Here is a 23383-nt window from a genome sequence, read left to right as displayed (position 1 = left end):
ATACGGCCGGAGGTCGGATGAAACGACCACAAAGTCGATCATCGACCTCCGGCCTAGGGTGTCCTGGTGCCATGTGCACTGATGGACACCCTTATGCTTGAACATGGTGTTCGTTATGGACAAGCTGTAACTAGCACAGAAGTCCAATAACAGAACACCACTCGGGTTCAGATCAGGGGGGCCGTTCCTCCCAATCACGCCCCTCCAGGTGTCACTGTCGCTGCCCACGTGGGCGTTGAAGTCCCCCAGTAAAACGATGGAGTCCCCAGTCGGAGCACTTTCCAGCACCCCTCCCAGAGACTCCAAGAAGGCCGGGTACTCTGCACTGCCGTTCGGCCCGTAAGCACAAACGACAGTGAGAGACCTATCCCCGACCCGAAGGCATAGGGAAGCGACCCTCTCGTTCACCGGGGTGAACTCCAACACATGGCGGCTGAGCTGGGGGGCTATAAGCAAACCCACACCAGCCCGCCGCCTCTCACCATGGGCAACTCCAGAGTGGTGAAGAGTCCATCCTCTCTCGAGGAGTGTGGTTCCAGAGCCCAAGCCGTGTGTAGAGGTGATCCCAACTATCTCTAGTCGGAATCTCTGAACCTCACGCACAAGCTCAGGCTCCTTCCCCGCCAGAGAGGTGACATTCCATGTCCCTAGAGCTAGATTCCGCGTCCAGGGATCGGGTTGTCTAGGCTCCCGCCTTCGACTGCCGCCCGATCCACTTAGCACCGGCCCCTTACGGTCCCTCCTGCAGGTGGTGGGTCCACGGGAGGGTGGCCCCACGTCACTCCTTCGGGCTGAGCCCGGCCGGACCCCATGGGGGGAGGCCCGACCACCAGGCGCTCGCATACGAGCCCCAACCCCGGGCCTGGCTCCAGGGTGGGGCCCCGGCTGCGCCATACCGGGCGACGTCACGGTCCTCCTTTTTTTGGGCATCATAAGGGGTTTTGAACCCCTATATATATATATATATATATCATTTATCATTCTATATTTGTTTCCTTCAATTATTCTTTAATAAACGTGCCTTTAACTTGGAATGTCCAGGCTTAGAAAAAAATCCCAAATATCCCGCTAATGTTGCCATTTTCAATTGTTCTTGTGCCCTTATCTCATAAATATAATAAATATTATATAAATATAATTTTAACTGATTCTTCTTCTATCTATGTTTACGTTATGGTGGACTGTGTTACGGTTTGTTACTAATGTTCCGTGTCTTCATCCAACCATCCTGCAGGAGAATGACACATTTTTCTATACATTTAGGGTGTGTTGACTATTGCAGTTCGGTTTGCTTGGCCAATAAAAATTTTTTTTTTTTTTTTTTTTTAAATCCTGGTCCGCTTTGTGTGCAGATAAGCATTTTTAACACCGAACCTAAAGGCTATGGATATGTTCACATCCTGATTGGTCGGCTTTTATGACATATTTTGCGACGGCACTTATACCGCACATCCAAAACAATGATGTGTTCTGGGATTAATGCGCTCGTTGTTTGTGCGTATGATGGTATTTTTACCAGCTGAGAACTCGTGAAGAGATTATAAAATATGTAACTGAGTAAAAAAAAACAACGGCAGGAATACCTCGGTCACACACACAAAGGAAATGAATAACTAATGATTTTTACAATGGAAATGAATGAATCAAAACCTTACTTCAACTGTACAATGATGCTGTACAGCCTATTTCAATCAATCCATTTCCATTAATTTCCTATTATCAAAGGAAATTAAAGCTGCTTTGAAACAATCTTTATTGTAAAAAGCGCTATATAAATGAAAGTGACTTGACGCCTATATCGGACTGTGATGGGCAACATCACGATTATGAAGAGAAAAAACAGGTGTGCTTCAGCATTCTGTCCTTTTTAGGGTCGCATCTTGTGACATCATGTCCTGTTTTTGGTTCGTTTACATGTCTTTGGTCTATGTTGCGTTTATATTTCATTTGATCCGCTCTCATGAAAATGCGTCTCTATTGCACGCATTGTGTTTATCGTGCAATTTATAGGAGAAAATTAGTTTTTTCGTGCATATTTTACGCAGTTTATTGCACCACTAATCCTAACCAAACGTATAATACATTACGAACCCCACACCACTACTAAACCAACCCTTGCGTATCATATGCACGTAAAACAAATTTGTGCGTATAAATTGCACGATAAACACAATGCGTGCTTTATAGACACATTTAGTGTGACTGTTGGCTTGGAGGCGGACTGAGAGTCATCTTTTCACCGGTCTCCGTCCGCTTGTTGTGTGATCAGGGTTCGGATGGCAGCGTTCACACTTACTTATTCAAATGAACCGCATTGCAATCACACCAGAGTTCGTTTTTATCAAACCAAACATGCCAAGTTTGAACACACCCTTAATCCCACTTCTGCTCTTGTTTTTATCAAACCAAACATGCCAAGTTTGAACACACACTTAATCCCACTTCTGCTCTGAGGATATTTACTCACATCATCTGTGAGTGTCTCCACTGTAAGATCGGCAGACAGTAGCTGTTTCTTTCGAGCTTGTCTTGACAGGAAATGTGTCTCACTGCAGCAGACTCACACGGCATGACGCCTGAAACCCACAGACGCTTTTACACTAAACACATGATGCACTTATATACCGGTGATGGACTGTAGACTTTAGTGCTAAAATCGTGAGATTATGTGGCCACGTTTGGCGCCTGCAGCTCTCTAATGACAATTTCTAGAATATGTTTAGTTAAACTGATGGTTCTGACTCTGAGCTCTGATTGGATGAGTCATTTTTAAGCCAGTGTAAAATACAGATAAACACAGCAATCGTAAACAGTCTACAAATAAGCTACAGTTGATGGACCCCATTGACTTCCATTGTATCTTTTTTTTACTATGGAAGTCAATGGGGTCCAACTTTCTGGTTACTAACATTCTTCAAAATATCTTCTTTCGTGTTCAGCAGAAGAAAGCAACTCATACAGGTTTGAAGCAACTTGAGGATGATAAATGATGACAGAATTTTCATTTTTAAGTGAACTATTCCTTTAAATAAGCCATTATGTTTCAAAAGCCAGATTGAATTATTTCTGAAGGCTGTAATAATTTCCTGTCTGAGCGTTTAGTCACGTACAGTCGTGCTGATGTGGAAAGGGCTCTCGACAGGCTATAGTGGCAGTTGGTTTCAGTAATCTTGAGCAAGCGCAGGGTTGGGTGAATGAAAAGCTATCATTTCCTGCTGTTAACCATCTTCCCACAGAGATGTCAGTCTTAAAGCCAGTAGATTCGATTGGCAGAATCTCTCTCGTGTTCGGCGTCGGATCAGCTGATCTACTGCCAGATGAAAAGGTGACATGAAACATGAAGCCATTATGTCTTAAGTCAGACTTAAGTTTAGCCGAAGTCCCAGTACAGCTAACATCACGTATCCACCTTAGTTTGCAATGTTTTCTGTTATTGTGTGAGACTTCTGAATGATTTGCTGCTATAGTGAAGTAAAAGAATGACAAAGTGCAAACAGTAAAACTATTTGCGCTACATATGTTATGATTATGATAATAAATTAAAATAATATGATAACAAATACCATTTTGCAATATCAAGCTGAATAAAGGACTGTTTTTGAACAGGTAAAATAAATATATTTTTTGCATTTTCAACAGTGATTACTGTTAAATAAATAGATTTTGAGTCATTCATTAAAAAGCATCAATTAAAAAGACAATTTATTTGATGAATCGGATTATATCGGTCTTGCTTTTCTTTTGCATGCAGCAAAGATTCAGAATAGTTTATGAAATTATTGGTCCAAGTTTAAAACTGGAATCCTTTTACTGATAAATATCGGAATATTTATAGCATTTGGTTTGCTGTTAATGTGGAATTCTGCAGCAAGCAAATACCTGAACTCCCTTCCTGAGATAAATCTGATTATGTTGACTCTGAATGAAAATATTGGGTCTGTAATAATTCCCATGTTTCCAGCGCTGAGGGTTTGGAGCTCCTGCTGGGATGGGCAACAGTGAAATGTGTCTGAAGATCTGAGCACCGCTGCCAGTGTGTAAAGGAGATTGTGTCCATCAAAGCTCTCTTTACAAAACAGATTTAACCTCCTCAGACATCGTCAGTATCTCAACACACACACACACACACACACACACACACACACACACACACACACACACACACACACACACACACACTCATTCATATTCATGCTGGTGTGTGTGTCGCTGGAGATTGGAAGCAGATCAGGGTCAGTAAGAGATTAAGAAAGTGATTTTGTAAGGAAGTTGTTTGACTGACATTGATGGATATGTAAACTTCTCATGTTTACGGGATGTTATGAGAGGAGTGTATGGATGATGTAGCAAGCATTCATAATATACTTGGGATTTATGTTATTGGGTCATTCAGTTTCTTAAAGTGTCTTGAGATATGTTTCATGATCATTTCTTTGTCTTTGGGACTCGTGAGTATAAGAGTAAAAAAAAAAAAAAAGGATTTTGTCATTTCAGTTCATTTCCTTGAATCAGTTCAAATAGTTTGCTTCAGTGAATCAATTCAAAACGAATCTATTCAGTGATTCATTTGCACCATAACTCAAATATTTTAATAGTATATGTGGTATTTTTCCAGATAATAAAGTAAAATATGTGTACTACCATTTGGGGTCAGTGAGACTTTTTTAAAAGAAATAAATTTTCAGCAAGTGTGCATTAAATTGATCTAAAAGTGACAGTAAAGATATTTATCATGTTACAAAAGATTTCTATTTCAAATAAATGCTGTTCTTTTGAACTCGCTATTCATCAAAGAATCCTGAATATCCTGAGTAAATGCATCATGGTTTTCCATAAAAATATGAAGCAGCACAACTGTTTTCAACATTGATAATAATCATAAATGTTTCTTGAGCAGCAAATTATCATATCAGAATGATTTCTGAAGGATCATGTGACACTGAAGACTGGAGTAATGATGCTGAAAATTCAGCTTTGATCACAGGAATGAATTACATTTCAAAATATATTACAATGGAAAACAGATATTTTAAATTGTAATAATATTTCACAATGTTACTGTTTATACTGAATTTTTGATCAAATAAATGCAGTCTTTGGTGAGCAAAAAAAAAAAAAAAAACAGAAATATTTTTATTGACCCCAAACTATTGAACGTTATTCTGTTTTTTATAAAATATATAGAATATATTAGTAAAATATGAGTGTTTTAGTATTATTTAACATCTATATATTGGTGCATATAAAATAAAATGTTTTGAAAAAATAATTTAATTAAAAATAACTGGATTTTACTGCTTTTTTAAAAATATTTTGAATATTTTTTGGGGTAAAATGATTGTTTCTCTGATGAAAAATAATCACCTTTTCACAGCAAATCCCAAAAATATTGAGATGTAATGTTGTTAGCTATAGATGGTCCAGCCCTCTGCGTGAGCAATGATTCGTCAGCATGTCTGCGAGCTGTGAGTGTGTGTTCACCAAACTGTAGTTCATGAAATGAAGACACAGCAGGTCTTCACGATCCTCAGAGAGCCTGTTGATTGTGTCCTTTTGCAACCTGTAGACGTGTGTGTGTGTGTGTGTGTGTGTGTGTGTGTGTGTGTGTGTGTGTGTGTGTGTGTGTGTGTGTGTGTGTGTAACCTGAGGCTAAATACAGCAGTGCCGAGCCCTTCAAATCTCTTTAAAGCTTGATGTTATTTATGGGGTCTCATCAGACACACACACACACACACACACACACACACACACACACACACACACACACACACACACACACACACACACACACACACACACACACACACACACCACCTCTCCACTGATCCGCTCGGCTTGATCCTCATCAAAATTACCTTTTCAAGTCGACATGAAACGCCCCTGGGAAACACATTGTACTTCACAAAAATTGCATACATTTTCAAGTCATTGTAGTTAACTCATGGAAAGTTTACATAATACACATATTCGTGTGTGTGTGTATCAGCCTGTGTCAGGGTGAGATCTCTCTTCTCCTCCTCCTCTGCTGCTCTGTCATCTCTTGTTTTATCTCCTGACTGAACAATGCCTTCTATTCTGCTATTCCCATCTCTCTCGGTCCCAGACGGCATGATCTGTGCTACTTGAGTTCACAGAGAGCTATCCCAGCAGCCTCTGTCTGCATGCGTCTCTCAGTACAGCGCTACACCCCACTCTCAGATTTGACTGATAACAACCTTTCAAAATATGCGGATGAGCTACCACACTCAATACAGTTTTGAAACAGTTTTCACTCAGAAATAACTGGTAAATTTCACAAATAATAACAAAGAGACATTAAATTAATGTCGGCGTGAAATTTAAGTTAGTCTTTTCTTCCCTATATTGTGACGTATCAGAGTGAAACGGCTTCTCGAACAAGACATTTATTCATTTATTTATTTTTGTCTGTGGAGGATTGATTGGATGGTCGTGGTTTGCTATTGGTGGATCTCATGTGAGTGACAGCCAGGTTGCCCCGCCCCCACGCCAGTAAACACATCATCAGAGCAGAGAAGAGATGTCGCTGAATGTGGGAGGGGAAGTTATTTTGATTAATGATTATGAAGTTACATGTATTTAAAAATAAAATAATGATGTGCATGGATAAATCATTTATAAAAAATACTGCAATATTTCATAAAAAAATTTGAATTGTCAATTTTGATTACTAAGTGACTTTAAACTTTTACATTTTGAAGAAGGCGTCTGAAATAGCATTTTCTCGAACAGTACATGAGCTCTGAGGTTATATGATGTAATATACTTCTGTAAAAACCACTAGTCAGTGTATTTTCACCAAAGAAATCATATTTTGTATTGAATATTGAAATCAATATTTCATATTTTTGCCAAAGCTCTTTTCCTGAAATCACCCTCATTAAGATTTAAAATGCAGTAGATCTGATGTTTATTCCGATGATGATTAATATTAACGAAGTGTCTTTTGCTGCATTGATGTTGCCCTTGTTAACACAGCAATCTCTCATGACTCGTTTTTTGCTGATAAAAGCGGTGGTCATGTGATCAGTCCTGTAGACGTGTGATGTTGACTGGTCTGGACTGAGTCAGCAGTGATCAGCACTAATGTGAATCAGTGTGTGTGAGAGGGAGAAACCGGTCCAGAACGGCCTTTTTCTTTCAACCACTGAGATTTGTATTGTTGACAATTAAGCACATTTTTATTACCATAATGCTTAATGCTGAATAGTGATTCTCTTCAGTGTATAAGAGTGAGTTTTATTATTTAAGATGTAAAAATATGATTTAAATTGTTTCATAATACGATTAATATTATTTATATTTATGTATTACATAAAAATAAATAAAGTGCTTAGTTGTCATGAAAATAATGTCACAATAATAATAAAAAATCTTAATGGTCCTAAAAATATAGTTAATATTCACTAAATAAGTATATTATATAATATTTTATTATTTCTTTTAATGTTATTGACAGGTTTTGTGAAAGCAGGAGGCTCTAGTTGGTGTTGATTTGAAGAGTCAATCTTCTGATTCTGGTGGATTTGGCTTTTAGTTGTTTGGTTGTATTGTGTCAGTTGTTTCCCTGAACAGAAGCTTTGACGTGGTACTGTGTGTGTGTTTGTGTGTGTGTGTGTGTGTGTGTGTGTGTGTGTGTGTGTGTGTGTGTGTGTGTGTGTGTTTGAGTTGAACATGCTTTGTGCTTGTCTACAGTGAGTGAGTGAGTGTTGGGCTCATGGACAATAACTCCATTCTCTGCTAATCTCTGTTAGCATTACATGTCACATTCGCTCTGAAGATTCAGAGTTTCTTTATCACAAAATGATAATGCCGTTCAGGGACTCTTTGACACTGACGTGGCTCGTAAGTGTTCAGCCAATATGAGATTTACAATGAACGATGCTGATATCTAGGGAGCTTTAATGTTACAATAACCAATCGTTCATCGTCCAAGAGCGGACATATCCATTTCATAATGTACATTAGCACTTGTAAATCTGAGTTTGAGTAATTGAATCTCATTTCCATCTATTTTTAACTTCATTGTAGATTTAAGAAAATGGTCCTTTTCTTAAAGAAAGAAATTCTAGGTTACAGTGAGACATAACCCTCATCATAAAAAGCCAACACTTTACTATAACACAGTGTCCTAACCAGACACAATGCGACACGTGATAAAAGCTATCTTTTCCATGTTTATCAGAGTTTTTCTCTGTGATATTATATAAAAAAAAAAAAGGTTTCTATTTTTCTACAGCATCATGGCTGGATCGACAGCACAAATAATGACCGTGATAATCTCAGGTGTTGTTTTTGTGTATTTAATGTTCAAACTTTTCAACTCAATGTGTGCAAACAAGTGTATTCTATGACAAAGATTTTTTGGTCACTCGGTATGTATTATGTATGGTTGATGCGGTTGCGAGTGCCATGTGCTTACAGAGAGACTCCGCCCACAATCTCTTCTGATTGGCTGTGATTTTTGATTGATTTTTTTGTGTCTCGGACTCTAGTTGTGTCATGTATGGGATGGATAGACAAGTTGCTTGTCACTGGATTCTTTTTGCATTGCATCTGGCTACAAAATGGTGTTATGCTACAAATTCTAATTTAACCCAGAATATTCATTTAAAGCAGGGCTTTCATTTAAAACGGGAATTTCTTCGCTGTATTCTCGCTTTTTGCTCGCAGGTTCCTCTCTAGAGCTCCCCCTACAGCTTCGGAATAGATATTTGACAACACTGTCGAAAAACTCGTTGGCGACTCTCAGATACCAGAGGCTAATAGATCAATGACATCAAAGCAGATGGGACATTCTTTAAAACGTCTTCTTCATTCGGATTCGAACAGCGTGAGGGAGCGCAATAATGACAGAATTTTAGCCGATTTTTTTGCCGTAAAGCAATTCGTTACATCGCGAGACGTGATATCACGACGCGATACTTCCTGACGCTGCGCCGGCGCAAAGTTGCAAGGGTGGTTTTTCGGCTCACAGGCGCTTGGGGGGTGCGAGACGACCACCATTCAACCCGAAAAAATTCATATAACTATTCCAATGACTCCGAAGCTGTTCGGTTAATGTAAAAAAGTTACTTAGTTCACCTTTTAATCGCGAAAAACAAATGGATTTTAGTTATCAGATGTTGGGTGTTAGATTCCTAGAGAGTCCGACGGCACAGAGCAAATAGACATTTAACATGTTCTTGTGTGTGTACTGTTGAAATTCTGCACCTCCAGTGTCACCAAGCGCATTGTAAAACTGATTAGATTGTCATGAAGGTTTTCCCGAACACTCCTCGAGGGCTCATAAAGCTGTTTTTAAGAGTCTGGAGCGTGTCTCCATCTAAGTGTTATTTTCAGCTCTCGTGTTTGTTAAACCTGAGCTCGCACTGCGAGGGCTGTAATCAGAGCAAACCTCAGACAGTCAGGATGGTGATTCAGCAGGTCTTGTGATGGACGGCGAGGTCGTATCCTGAAGAAGCCGCTGCATGGATGGGAACATGATTACAGGTCAGTGATTACAGTGTCATCTGAGACGCTCGCAGGAAAATGACTCAAGAGCTTTATGTAAACGGGGGCCTTGAGTGAGATGACTTCGAGAGATGGCCTGACCCTGGGAATAAGATCCAGGAAATTCGGTCGGGATTTAATGTTTTGCAGTGTGGAAGCGGAAAACGTAATGGCGTTGTTTCAAAACCTAGTGAGCTGCTTATGTAGGGAGCATTTTAAGGCATCATAGACAAAGGCCCTGTCCCGTTTCTCTCCACTTAAAACTTCCAATTGGTTTTGAGTGCCCTCGACGAGGGAAGTGGGGGTGAAGGTCTTTCCCTATGAAATGGGACACCACTATATGCAAATTAGCATAGCGAACGTGCTCACCTACATCACGCGCAGCATCGACGTGTCTACCGGTAGTAGCCTACTACTATTTTCTACTATTACTACTACTATATTAAACCATATCCAGTGACCATGAACTCGTTAGTCAGCTAGAAAAATTAACTCTAGAGATGAGCATTTTGCTAAATATATGCACCATATTACATATTCATTATAATTTTTAATGTTCTTAAATTTTTAATGCATGTTTGAATAAATCTGGCAGGTTTTTATGACAGCCACCATTTAAATGTTTATATTTCATATGACTTTATTATTATAAAAATAAATAAAAGTGTAATTTAAGTGTTTGTATACAAATCAGTTAATTTTACCTTCAATATTATAGTAGGCTAATGAAGCCTATAGGCTACAACTGACTCCCATAGTTTACAGCATTAGTTAAGAGATTTGTTTTCCTTGAGAAAATTTGCCATGTATTGTACCTGATATCCAAAATAATCAATATTGAATCGATTTGCAAGCTTGTGAATCAAAATCGAATCGAATTGTGAAATTTGTGTCAATACCCAGCCCTAGTCGATTTGTTTAAATATTTTGACGTTATGTTCAGCTCAGCTGTTGATGATTTAACGCTAGCCCAACTAGAACTACCTGTTGTTTGTGTCGATAAAATAAGGCGACCTACACATTCAGATCGTATAGTTAAATCCAGTCTGTGGTTAAATCATTTAACGTAAATCAAGTTAACGTACCCAGATCAGATGTATATTTGATGGGCATACTCTCTCAAAGCACTCGGCAGATTTCATCATCGCAAGGCATCCTGGGTAATTTCATCTCCCACTTCGTTTTAAGCCTGCATCGGACCTCACTATGTTTTGAGGGTTGATTTTAAGGGAAGAATAGCACTCCCCCTTGCTCCCTAAAGTTTTGGGACACCCTACCCCTACACAAGAGCGCGCAAAAACGAGAGTTAGGGCAAAAATCTAGGGGAAGGAGAGGTATTGGGACAGGTCCAAAGGCTATTCCTTCTAATGGCGCTTTTCCACTACACAGTACCAGCTCGCCTCGACTCGCCTTGACTCGCCTTTGTTTGGTTTTCCACTGTGTAAAAGTACCTGCTTCCAGGTACTTTTTTTCGTATCACCTCCGGCGAGGTTCTGAGCGAGCTGAGGCGATGCTAAAATGTGACGTGAAAACACGGCAGACTGCTGATTGGTCAGAGAGAATCGTAACTATTCACTGCGTCATCATTGCACGCGCCAGACGCGATTTCCTCCATTGTCCTGTGTGTGTGTGTGTGTAGCGGGTGTGTGTCGCGTAGAAGATTACGTCACGGCAGTTTCCTGCGGCGTCGCTATGACGACCAGGTACTATTGTGGCGACTATCTGCAATGGAAAACGGAGCGAAAAGCGAGCCGAGACGAGTCGAGTCGAGTCAAGTTAAGCTGGTACTGGTAATGGAAAAGCGCCATAAGATGCCTAATTGTGGTTAATGAGTAACATAAAAAGCTCTGTAAAAGAAGTCCATATGACTTGCTCGCCTAAAATAAGATAAAATAATAACTAAAGTAAGTTAAATTGAAAAATAATAATAAATAGTACTAAGATCTACTTTGGCTTATGATGTGTTTTGGAAAGTCATCCTGAACAATGTGTTCATAAATCAGATACTGTTTTCCCTTTGAAACCTGATTTGAACTGTGTATTTCAGTCAAGCCTGGTCATTGGCGTCCCGACTGAGCCTGAGACGCTCCTGCTAACAGCAACTCTCAACAGTTTCCTCATTTAGAGGTTTTGCCTGCCTAATCCCAACGGATCAAGTGAACAGGACACAAGGGGTTTTCCTTGAGAGAAGTGGAATAGCTCCGAGGTTTCTTCCGGGGTCTCCATGACTGACAGATATGGGAAAACGCACACTGACTTTCTGCTGGTTTCATCACCTATAGTTCCTGCTGATCGTAGACTTGCTCATAATGTACTTGCACAGGCTGACGAGTAGCTTCATTCTGTCAGCCATAAAACCTAAAGAAAAGGGCTAGTGCACAAATATATCACAATTTTAGATGTCATTTGTTTTTACCAGATAACATTAATAGACGTTAGTCAGGGAAGTGCCACATTTAATTCTTGACAGGAATGAAATCGAGACTTTGAGGGAGTGAATACAGTGCAATACAGTGTTGTACATTTTACAACATTATTACCTGTAATCCACAGCCTCTGCAAATGAACGTGTTCACGACAGTCTGGAGCACGAGCTTCTAGTTTTCATAAGACCTCAATGTATCATCAAGAGTCACGGGTATTCATTTTCCTTTGACTGTATTTGTTTTTTTGACTCTCAAAGTGGTATCCCATTTAGCCTGGGAAAACCCAGACAAACTTCCGGCAAATTTAGATTTGCTCTGCAAGTAGTCTGGCAAAGAGCTCATTCAAGCCCATTTCTAATCCGTCCAAATCGAGGCACCAATGAGAAACGTTGAGGCGGGCTTTACACGATGACGATCGCTCTGATTGGTTTTAGGTCTATCCAATTGCGCCCAGAGGCATTTGAGCGACATCTGTTGGTGAAGCGCACCAACTTTTAAATGCATTATAATATTCAAATTGCAAACAAACGAGGACAGTCTCCATGAAAGACCCACTGGCAGATGAACATGCTACTACATTTCTCTCCGAAACGGTAGGAAATTAAATTAGATTTAATAGAGGATTTTAACTGTGACAAGATGATTGACAGGACAGTTTACGTGACAGGATGCACGCGACAGATCCGTCCGATAAAGATGACGAAGTAGTATGTCCCAAAGCTTGCCTACTTTTTTGCTACACATTCAAAAGTAAATACCTTTTCTTCACAAAAAGAGTATACTTTTATGGCGTAGTGTAACTTAGGGACGCAGCATATGGCTTTACACGATGACGATCGCTCTGATTGGTTTTAGGTCTATCCAATTGCGCCCAGAGGCATTTGAGCGACGTCCATTGGTGACGACCCTTTGGAAATGAGTTATTAATGAAGCTTTGCCAGACCATAACTCAGTTACTACTGAGAATGGTCTGGTTTTAACCAGGCTAGTAGCCATTGACTTGCATTATATGAATCACCAAGGATCACGGTTTCAGCTAAAAAATCTTTACATTTCTACTGAAGGAAAAAAGACACCCACATCTTGTTTGTCTTGAGGCTGAGAAAACTAATAGCAAAGTTTCATTTTTGGGCGAATTGTCCTTTTCAGTCTATCCCTCAGAGCCTTATTTTCATCTGCGTTAAATTCAATATGACGTCTTCCCTGACTAAGGTCTATATACCCGACAGATGCAGACAGAGCAGAAAAAATGGGTGTTTTCCTTTTGCTTCCAGTTAAGTAAAACCCCAGTTCGTGCCAAGAGTGTAACAAATGCAGTCATTATGTATTGATTATTTGATAGCACTACATTAACACCAGAGATCGCTGGGAACTGGATCTGAGTCTAATGGCCACTTTAAGATGTCTGACAATGACTGAAAGATTGTGAGCCATTAATTAGAAATGTCAGGACGCTTCCAGAAGATGTGCCAGTGAAGCAGGAGTTTGTCCACATCGATCGCATCTTAAATTGGAAAAGTATAGACACTGGGGAGGAATGAACTCGTTCCTTAACGAGTATCTGTAATGTTTCTTCCTCCTGTTATGTATTAGTGTTGGATTATCTATTTCTAACTATATACAAACACTATAATAGGATATGAATGATACTAAAATAACACTCTTCTGAAGCCATGCATTCTGCTGTGTTTGTGCTGATGAGGTCTGATGTAAAGGAACTTGACATCGGCTGCTGGTCTGAGGATGGGAGTGTAATTCTTCTGTAGATCTTATCTAGTACTGACCCACATTTCCTCCAGTATTTACATCCTGCAGATACTGTAACTGAAACCTCATCTGACACGCCCGCTCTTCAGCTGTGTGTGTGTGTGTGTGTGTGTGTGTGTGTGTGTGTGTGTGTGTGTGTGTGTGTGAGTGCTCCTTTCAAACCGCAGCATGCCAGGCATCATTTACACTAGTTAAGATGAAGTCAAGATACCCTAATGAAAAATGTGTAGTTAACCACTGCAAGTTAACGGAAATGGCTAACTATACACTGAAACTAAGGGCAATATCTTTTTACATTTATATATTTATTTAATATTAAACAGCACATTTATTTTAATTGATTTATTTAAAAATATTAAATAGTAGCCTATTTTATTTTTATTACACTGTACATAATTCACTCTGAAACCTGCAGCACATTTATTTATTTACTGGCAACCTGTCAAAATAAAAGCTTGATGGAATAGTGTTTGAAAATAAAGAAATTAAGATGTAAATATTAGTATTGTAATTTCACAATGAAAAAAAAGGTTTTTTTGTTGTTTTTTTTGTTGTTTTTTACAGTACAATAGTATTACAATATATTTTCTTTAATATATTTAATAATAATCACATAAAATAAATCAAATCTCTCAAATCAAATCATATATATATATATATATATATAATAAATTATTATTTTATAGTCATATGAATTCAGTAAATAAAAAACAGTATGAACTTTAGTGTTTTTCTACTTGAGTTTTCAGTGTAAAAAGTTTTTAAAAAAGTCTTCTTTTTTTCTTTTCTTTTTTCTATGCAGATCTTCCCAACAAAATTCCCCAAATCATTCTAGAATGACCAATTCTCTCCAAATAGAGCTATCCAAGTCATCAGGTGGAACTTCCTATTTGATCATAATGCAATATACATCACAGTCAAAAAAACAAACATTGCAATTTCAGTTTATTCTAATATTATGCAGCTTTACATGAAAATTAATAATTTATGAAAAACATATGATATCTGACAACAAATCAGAAATTCTATTAAAATATATATAATTGGGACAAGCAAATCACAGGACAAGCAAGGAATGCAAAACTCGACTAATAATTCACTTTTTAGGAAACTTTATAAAATAAAGAATCCAATTAAAATAAATATCACCCTATATGTTCTCTCCTGTTCCTCTCTTGTGTTTGTGGTTCATCCGTATGAGGGAATATTTAAGATGATGGTTTATGAAATATTAGTCAGTTACTTTGATGGATCCAAACATCACCGTGTGTTCAGGGAGCAGCGGATCTTCGGCCGATATTCCTTTTGAAGATTGTTTATGAGTGGAGCCGTAAACATGGCAGACATGATTTCTTTAATCTAACTTCTGTTTCCTCCCTACTCCACCCGTCACATCTCTTCCTCCTCTTTATCTCTCGTTCCTCGCTGTCCTCTGCCTCCCTCTTTCCTATCAGCAGTTTGAGGGTTACCCTGTTGTTTTCCTTTAATTAAGGCATATCACTGCTCTCCTGCTCTGGAGACCACAGCACTCTTTTTATTTAGTGCTCTGTCAGACTGTTTATCCATTTTTTTTAATGCTATGATATACACTCACCTAAAGGATTATTAGGAACACCTGTTCAATTTCTCATTAATGCAATGATCTAATCAACCAATCACATGGCAGTTGCTTCAATGCATTTAGGGGTGTGGTCCTGGTCAAGACAATCTCCTGAACTCCAAACTGAATGTCAGAATGGGAAAGAAAGGTGATTTAAGCAATTTTGAGCGTGGCATGGTTGTTGGTGCCAGACGGGCCGGTCTGAGTATTTCACAATCTGCTCAGTTACTGGGATTTTCACGCACAACCATATTAGGGTTTGCAAAGAATGGTGTGAAAAGGGAAAAACATCCAGTATGCGGCAGTCCTGTGGGCGAAAATGCCTTGTTGATGCTAGAGGTCAGAGGAGAATGGGCCGACTGATTCAAGCTGATTGAAGAGCAACTTTGACTGAAATAACCACTCGTTACAACCGAGGTATACAGCAAAGCATTTGTGAAGCCACAACACGCACAGCCTTGAGGTGGATGGGCTACAACAGCAGAAGACCCCACCGGGTACCACTCATCTCCACTACAAATAGGAAAAAGAGGCTACAATTTGCACGAGCTCGCCAAAATTGGACAGTTGAAGACTGGAAAAATGTTGCCTGGTCTGATGAGTCTCGATTTCTGTTGAGACATTCAGATGGTAGAGTCAGAATTTGGCGTAAACAGAATGAGAACATGGATCCATCATGCCTTGTTACCACTGTGCAGGCTGGTGGTGGTGGTGTAATGGTGTGGGGGATGTTTTCTTGGCACACTTTAGGCCCCTTAGTGCCAATTGGGCATCGTTTAAATGCCACGGCCTACCTGAGCATTGTTTCTGACCATGTCCATCCCTTTATGACCACCATGTACCCATCCTCTGATGGCTACTTCCAGCAGGATAATGCACCATGTCACAAAGCTCGAATCATTTCAAATTGGTTTCTTGAACATGACAATGAGTTCACTGTACTAAAATGGCCCCCACAGTCACCAGATCTCAACCCAATAGAGCATCTTTGGGATGTGGTGGAACGGGAGCTTCGTGCCCTGGATGTGCATCCCACAAATCTCCATCAACTGCAAGATGCTATCCTATCAATATGGGCCAACATTTCTAAAGAATGCTTTCAGCACCTTGTTGAATCAATGCCACGTAGAATTAAGGCAGTTCTGAAGGCGAAAGGGGGTCAAACACAGTATTATGGTGTCCCTAATAATCCTTTGGTGAGTGTATATATATCATAGCATAGCATTAAAAAAATTATATATATATATATATATATATATATATATATATATATATAATAAAATTGGTTCTAGGTTTTATATATAAATATATATATATATATATATATATATATATATATATATATATATATATATATATATAATAAAATTGGTTCTAGGTTTTATATATAAATATATATATACATTTATTTGTATATATATATTTTTTGCAATAATATTATGCAGCTTTACATGAAAATGAATAATATATGAAAAACATATGATATGTGACAACAAATCTGAAATGCTATTAAAATATATATAATTGTATGTATATATTTATATATTTGATTTGATTTGATTTGATTTGATTTGATTTGAATATTTTATTTCGAGCTAAAGAAAAGAAAAACAGAAATATATATATACATAATAAAAGAGAAAAAAAGACAAAATAATTTACATTACAGCTCGAAAAGGAGTGGGAAGAAGACAAGCTTATTGACTCCCACCCCTGTTCATAAACCCAAATAACAATAGACAACAACACTGCATATTTCTTACCATTTTACAAAACAACTATCAACCGAGTTGGTTACATATTAACAAATAGATTATTTACATATTTATTTATTTATTTATTTATTTATTTATTATTACTATTTTATTATTTTATTTATTTTTTCTTCATATATATGACCTAGACGCGTTCTTGACAGGTTCAGTGAGATTATGATCTTGCTTTGTCTGGATGCTGTTCTTGAAATGTATTTATTGATCTGGCATCATTGCAGAAGGGTGTGACGTGTGTGTGTGTGTGTGTGTGTGTGTGTGTGTGTGGATCAGTCAGTGGGAATCATGTATGTTTGTGTTTCTGGTTCATGTTCATGACCCCAGCAGCTCTGTGCGTTCAGACACACACACACACACACACACACACACACACACACACACACACACACACACACACACACACACACACACACACACACACACACACACACACTCACTATTTGTTGTCTCTGGCACTGCTGTGTGTGTGTGATGTGCTCTGATTCCTCACGCTCCGCTTTGATGTTCAGTGGAGCGGGAAGACCCTCACAAATCACATCACGCCTGTGTCATCCAACGGGCATCCCAGCATGCTACAGGGTGCAATTCTTTACACACCGGGCTCATAAGTGCTTGTACACCTGATTCACTGTGTGTATGACTCTGTGTGATGCTAAATAAATCAGTTGTCCAACAGGTCTTCACTTGCTTATGTCACTGAAGTCGGCACACAGGGGTACAGCAAGGGTTAAAGGCGTCATTTGAGACAGGGCCGAAGTATGTCTCGGTAAAGTCACCATGAAATCAAAATGGACAAATCTTGTTTTGGCGTTGTCGATTTTTGGGAAAACCTGTCACTCACATGAGATACCAATAATAAACAACAACCAATCAATTCCCCATGGACAAAACAAGTCCCGCCCTATATATTTTTCTTGTTCCAGAAGCAGATATACATCACAATAGGGAAGAAAACACTATCGCAACTTTTGTTTCATGCTGACTTTAATCAAGACAAGTCATATTTATTTATATAGCGCTTTATACAATAAAGATTGCAGAAAAAAAAAACAGTGTAAAGGTCCTTGCAAGTCCGGAATGCGCGTCCGAAATTTTTGCATGCTAAAAAATAAATACGACCTAATGTTGTGTCTATCACGATTACACACTGCCTCCGAAACCTTCGTCCGTCATAAAAATATTCAGATCGGATTCGATTTGCTGCGTTTTTCAAATCCGTAACAAGCATTTGAATGGTGTTTTGACAATTCAGAGCCACCGAATGACGGATACGAAAAAACGCATGCGAAAATTTCGGTCTCAGTGTGCTAGGACCTAGCCTGGGTTTCCCCATGCTGCCTTGAGCGCAGTGCGATTTTATTCACGCTGCTATGCAGCCTGGACACCATGGACCAGATTTTCCCCTCAAAAAGGGAACCAATCACAGAACGGAGAGGGAGCAGCAAGACGATGACAACGTCTATGCGACACACCGAAGCAGTTTGTTTATATCTATGGATCCAACATGGCATCAGACGCGAAGTTACCTTTCGATGCAGCCTTAGATAGTGTTCCAAGTTTATTTCGTCTTCTTCCTCGTCGAATTTCTCTCGCTCTGCATACATCATCTGGTATAATTGAAACGATTGGCTATGAGCCACGTACAGGCGTATTTGATAGACATTAGTAGCGCCCACTAAACGGCTCTGGGCATTCGTAAACCACGCCTCAAATAAGAGAAAATGAACATGTGGTTCCCAGATCACGTCTAAATGAGACGAGGTCTGATGTTAGCCAGGCTAGCAATGACCTTTAACGCTGCAAAATGAATCAGTTATGAAACATACAATTTCAGCTATAAAGCAGCTATACATCTATACAGAAGATATTAGTTTTCAGCTCAAATCAGTTCAGTGATAATTCACTTTCACATCAAAAACAGTTTAAATGTTGCAAGTTCGTGTCATTGTCCAGTTCAATTCAATTTAATTTCTTAATTTCTTATCTGATAGTGTCAGTCCAGTTGAATCGATAATAGCACAGAATATCAATTGCCTTTTAAGACTTTTTTGGTTTTTTTCATTCTAGTGTGATCCTTATATCAATAAGAGATACTCAATACTAAGAGAGGTCGAGACCGGCTACAGTTAGTTTTATTTTGATGCACCGTTTAAAAGCAGGTTTATCTGAAAGAAATGACCGCAATAATAGACTTACATGGAAAATAAATCTGTCATTTGAATTATTTATCCCCTCCCCCACCTTAAAGTGTCTCAACTCAGACATAAAAAAACCCAAAACAAAGCAGAATATGCTAATTGAAATGTATGGAAATTTTGTTAAAATGCTACTAAGCACTTCAATACAAAACACTCGAGTATCTTTCAAAGATTTGATGCCACTCACCAAAACTGACAAATCTTCATAAGTGCTTAGCACCTTGTTAACATGCTTTTGTTTCCGGGTGAACTTAAAAAAAACACACACACAAAAAAAGAAAACACACACATTTTAGCCAGCCAATCAGATTGTGACTTCCGATTTCCGCCAGTGTTTTCCACATTTGTGTCCAAAATACATCATGCTTTCAATGAATGACCAGTTAGACATCAACCAATTCAGATCTCAATTAGGCATGAAATCCCATCATCTGTTCAGTTATGTTAAATAATGAAGGTTAAGTGAGGGTTAAAGGAGCGTCAGTCTGTGTCTGATGGAGATGAATCATGCTTGCACAAACACGCTGATTTCATTTACACCATTACAAACCCCAATTTACTCCATATACCCCAGAGTTCTGATGATACCTGCTAACTGTAGTATTATGAGCTGAATATATTTCATAACATTGATCTGTCACATATGGGGAAGAATGATTATGAAGGTCTGGGAGAGTAAAATTGACTCTTGTAGGCAGAATGATGTCATTTGATCTCTGATGAGGGTTTCAGAGACCACCCGTCGGCCCGAAACTCATGAATGATTCATGAAATCAGCATTAATCAATATCAGTTTTCATTTCATGCATGTGTCATGCGTTTAGAGCCTTGATTACAGATTCACAATTCAAACACAGAGAATGAATGTTCACACAGAATGAATGTTCATTTGTTTATTTTTCATTTCTTTAGTTCATTTGCTGCTTTATTTGTTTTTTTTCCTTCTTTTGTTCTTCCTTTTGTTTGTTTTTGCTTGTTTGTTTCAATGGTTCTTTGTTTTATATTTTTTTTCTTGCCTTGGTTTTGTTCATTTGTTTGTCCTTTTGTTCTATATTTTTATTTTTTATACCTTTCATTGTTTATTTTATTTTCTCAGTTTTTTTGTTTATTTTATTTTTGCTTGTTTGTTTGCAAGAAAGCATTCTTGCTCTCTTTTGTGGTTTCTTTCTTGCTTTCTTTTCTTGCTTTCTGTCATGCTGAGATGCATTAAGCAAGGTTGATATGGCAGACACTGTGGAGAGGAGCAGATTAGATGTGTGTCCTTGACTCCTGACCTTGACTTTGTCAAAGGCCAATGCTGACGTGGGGTTAAACACACACTCATTGATTGCTGTCTGAGATCAGACAGCACAGGAGGGCAATATGTGGGGGTTTATGTGTGTGTTCAGTCAGTGTCTTACCCCTACACTATTGCTATTGTTGACAATCCAGCAGCTTCCGTTATTTTTCCGTAATAACTGGAGTTACTCTGGAGTTAGTGTAAATAGCCTCTGCCAACAAGGCGGGCTTTTTGCTCTTAGTGTAAATAGACACTCTGTGGTTTTAAACCAATGCATGCAACACTAGTACATGCCCACTTTAGTCCAGGTGGACATATATTGGACAGTTATTGTTATTATGGATATTATAAACAGTTTTTTGTGTGGATGTGAGTTTATCTCCGGTGCAGGTGCCGATCAAAAAGCAGAGGATAAAAGTCCTGATTGAAGACGGTGTGTTTTAATGAAGGATTGTGTGATGTGTTTCATATGTAGATGTGTTATTCATTCAGTTGCTTTAGTATTTGGCAGGTTTATTTGTTGAGATAATGAGCGTGTACGTGTGTGTTCAGTGTGTTTCTGTGCTGTTTTTTTAGTGTCAAGAACATGTTTGGAGAATTTAGTAATTTATGCAAAACATAATTGTAAAATATAATTTCTTATCCTTTTCCATTCTTTGTATTTATAGGTGAAATGTGACCTAGACATGTTTTCATGAGATTCACACATTACATTAGTATGAGTGTGTTGCTATGTCTTTGGCCAGGTTTGCATCATGCACGCACATGTTAATCCTGTGTGTGTGTGTGTGTGTTTCCAGAGCTGCCAGAGAACTGGACGGACACGCGGGAGACGCTGCTGGAGGGGATGGTGTTTCAGCTGAAGTATCTGGGCATGACACTGGTGGAGGAACCCAAAGGAGAAGAGCTCTCGGCCGCTGCTGTCAAGAGGATCGTGGCCACAGTAAGACACATACACCAACAGACCCCGTCACACTGACAAAAAAATTGGTGTAGAAAATGTTTTGACTCACAATTGCTAGTGAATTTCACAAACAATTACAATGAAAAAGCAAGCAACACATTGAGTTAAATGTGAAATTTGGAAGCAAAAAACTTGGGGTTTTTTGGGGGGGGGGGTTTTTGCCAGCCGCTGCCAGTATTTTTGATCATTTTCACAAAACTTTCATGGCCCGCAGAATATTTTGTTGTATGAATATCTGAACATGCAATATTTCAAAAGAAAGAACAGAGCCGTTGCTTTTTATTCTAGCTTCATGCATTCTTTTTTTTTTTTTTTTTTACCCTTGCACGTGGGTAAGTTTCATTAAAAAAAAGCAATATTTTAAACAAAAAGCTGAGAAAATTGCCCTTTGTCAAAGACTATGTCCGGATCGGATTCAGAACGATGATCAAAACTAGGGCTGAACGATTAATCGCACTTTACATGTAATCGCACTTAAATCGAGATGGCTTATCGCGATTTTAAAATCGCCAAGGCTGCGATTTTTTTAAAAAAAGGAAAAAAAAAGAAAAAAAAGTATGCGCAGCTTGTCATTGATGTACGGCTCTGTAAACGCTGCTCCATCTGAAAGCACTGTGAGTTTGAGTCACTTATAACGGGCATTTGAAAAAACAACACGCGTCAAAAATCTTTCCAAAACATGAGAAGCATTTATGAACCTCTTGTCCAACAACAGACAACATTTAATAACATACATTTACTCCAAACTCACTTCATAACGACAGCTGAGCTCCTCCTTCTGTGAGATGATGTGCCTTCTTACACAGAATAAGGCAGTCGTGTATTTATAAGTCATGTTTAATCAAAGTGTTTCAATCTTCTGTTTATTCAGCTACAGCGATAGGCATTTCCTGGAATGATGCGCATTATTGTACTTCTGCGGCGGGGCAGATTTATCGTGTTTGCATGAGAGCGCCCTCTGGCGTTCAAATGGGGCAGTATTTACTACCAATCAGCCCACTCCACTGACAAGCTGCGCATAAAATAATCGCAGCCTTTGCCAAATCGCGTACGGTTTTATTGCGATTAATCGTTCAGCCCTAATCAAAACACAGATGGAGTAGATCGAGTCCATCAACACCCCTAATGCTTCACAGTCCTGTACCTCGTCCTGGGTCGACATATCATTCAGTTACATTAGGCAGTTTTGATTTATATGCTGTTTAATGTTGATGATTTCGTTATTTTACATGTGCGTAAGCAATGCTTCTGTTGCTAGTTTCTGCTGCTTCTTCGCCTGTGTTTTAAACAGGAGATTCAGTACTCTTTTCAGAAGTTTCGTAATAGCGCCCCCTACCGGATAAGTCAAAACATGGATTGACAGGAATTCCATTAAAAGCAGTGAAGCGTTGTCATAAATGATGGAAATTTCAGTCAATGGCGAGGAAAGCGTTAAAAGAACCACTTTTTTCGTAGTGTGAAGAACATTTTAAAGTCCCCTTGTAGTCAATAATTGTATCCCTCATCTTTAATCACCAAAAATACATAAAGGTTTTTTTCCTTGAAAAAATGTCTTCATGCCTTAAAATAGCTTGAATGTAACTCTACACCCTTGCCTCATTTAGTGTACGTGGTTCTATGAATACGCAAATTAACCCCGCCTCCACTCACTCTCACCAGCTCAGAGATCCACTGGTTGGCGATCACACGTTGATCTGATTGGTTACAAGGTAGTTTGTGACGTCAGAAACACCAGCGATTTCAAACTGTGTTTTTGAGACTGTCTTTAGTTCACTGCAGTTTTAAAGAGAAAATACTCAACAATGCTGTCGACTTATGAATTTACACATGGTTTGTCTTAAAGCATATTAAAAACACCACATAGACA

At 38.8% G+C, this 23383-nt stretch overlaps 1 protein-coding gene across 2 annotated transcripts in view; it reads left to right on the top strand.

Moving 5' to 3' along the window:
• The window catches only part of ldlrap1b (low density lipoprotein receptor adaptor protein 1b), a 47913-nt gene that overhangs the window by 5172 nt on the left and 19358 nt on the right, over window positions 1–23383 (top strand). For both annotated transcript variants that reach the window (XM_082153478.1, XM_082153477.1), the window contains exon 2: window positions 21353–21495. In XM_082153478.1, the coding sequence (XP_082009604.1) occupies window positions 21353–21495 (143 nt within the window). The remainder of the gene's footprint in view (window positions 1–21352; window positions 21496–23383) is intronic.

Source organism: Leuciscus leuciscus, assembly GCF_965113295.1.
Source record: "Leuciscus leuciscus genome assembly, chromosome: 22".
Classification (NCBI taxonomy): domain Eukaryota; kingdom Metazoa; phylum Chordata; class Actinopteri; order Cypriniformes; family Leuciscidae; genus Leuciscus; species Leuciscus leuciscus.
The sequence above is the reverse complement of the archived record's forward strand: the minus strand, read 5'-3'. Positions and strand labels throughout refer to the sequence as shown.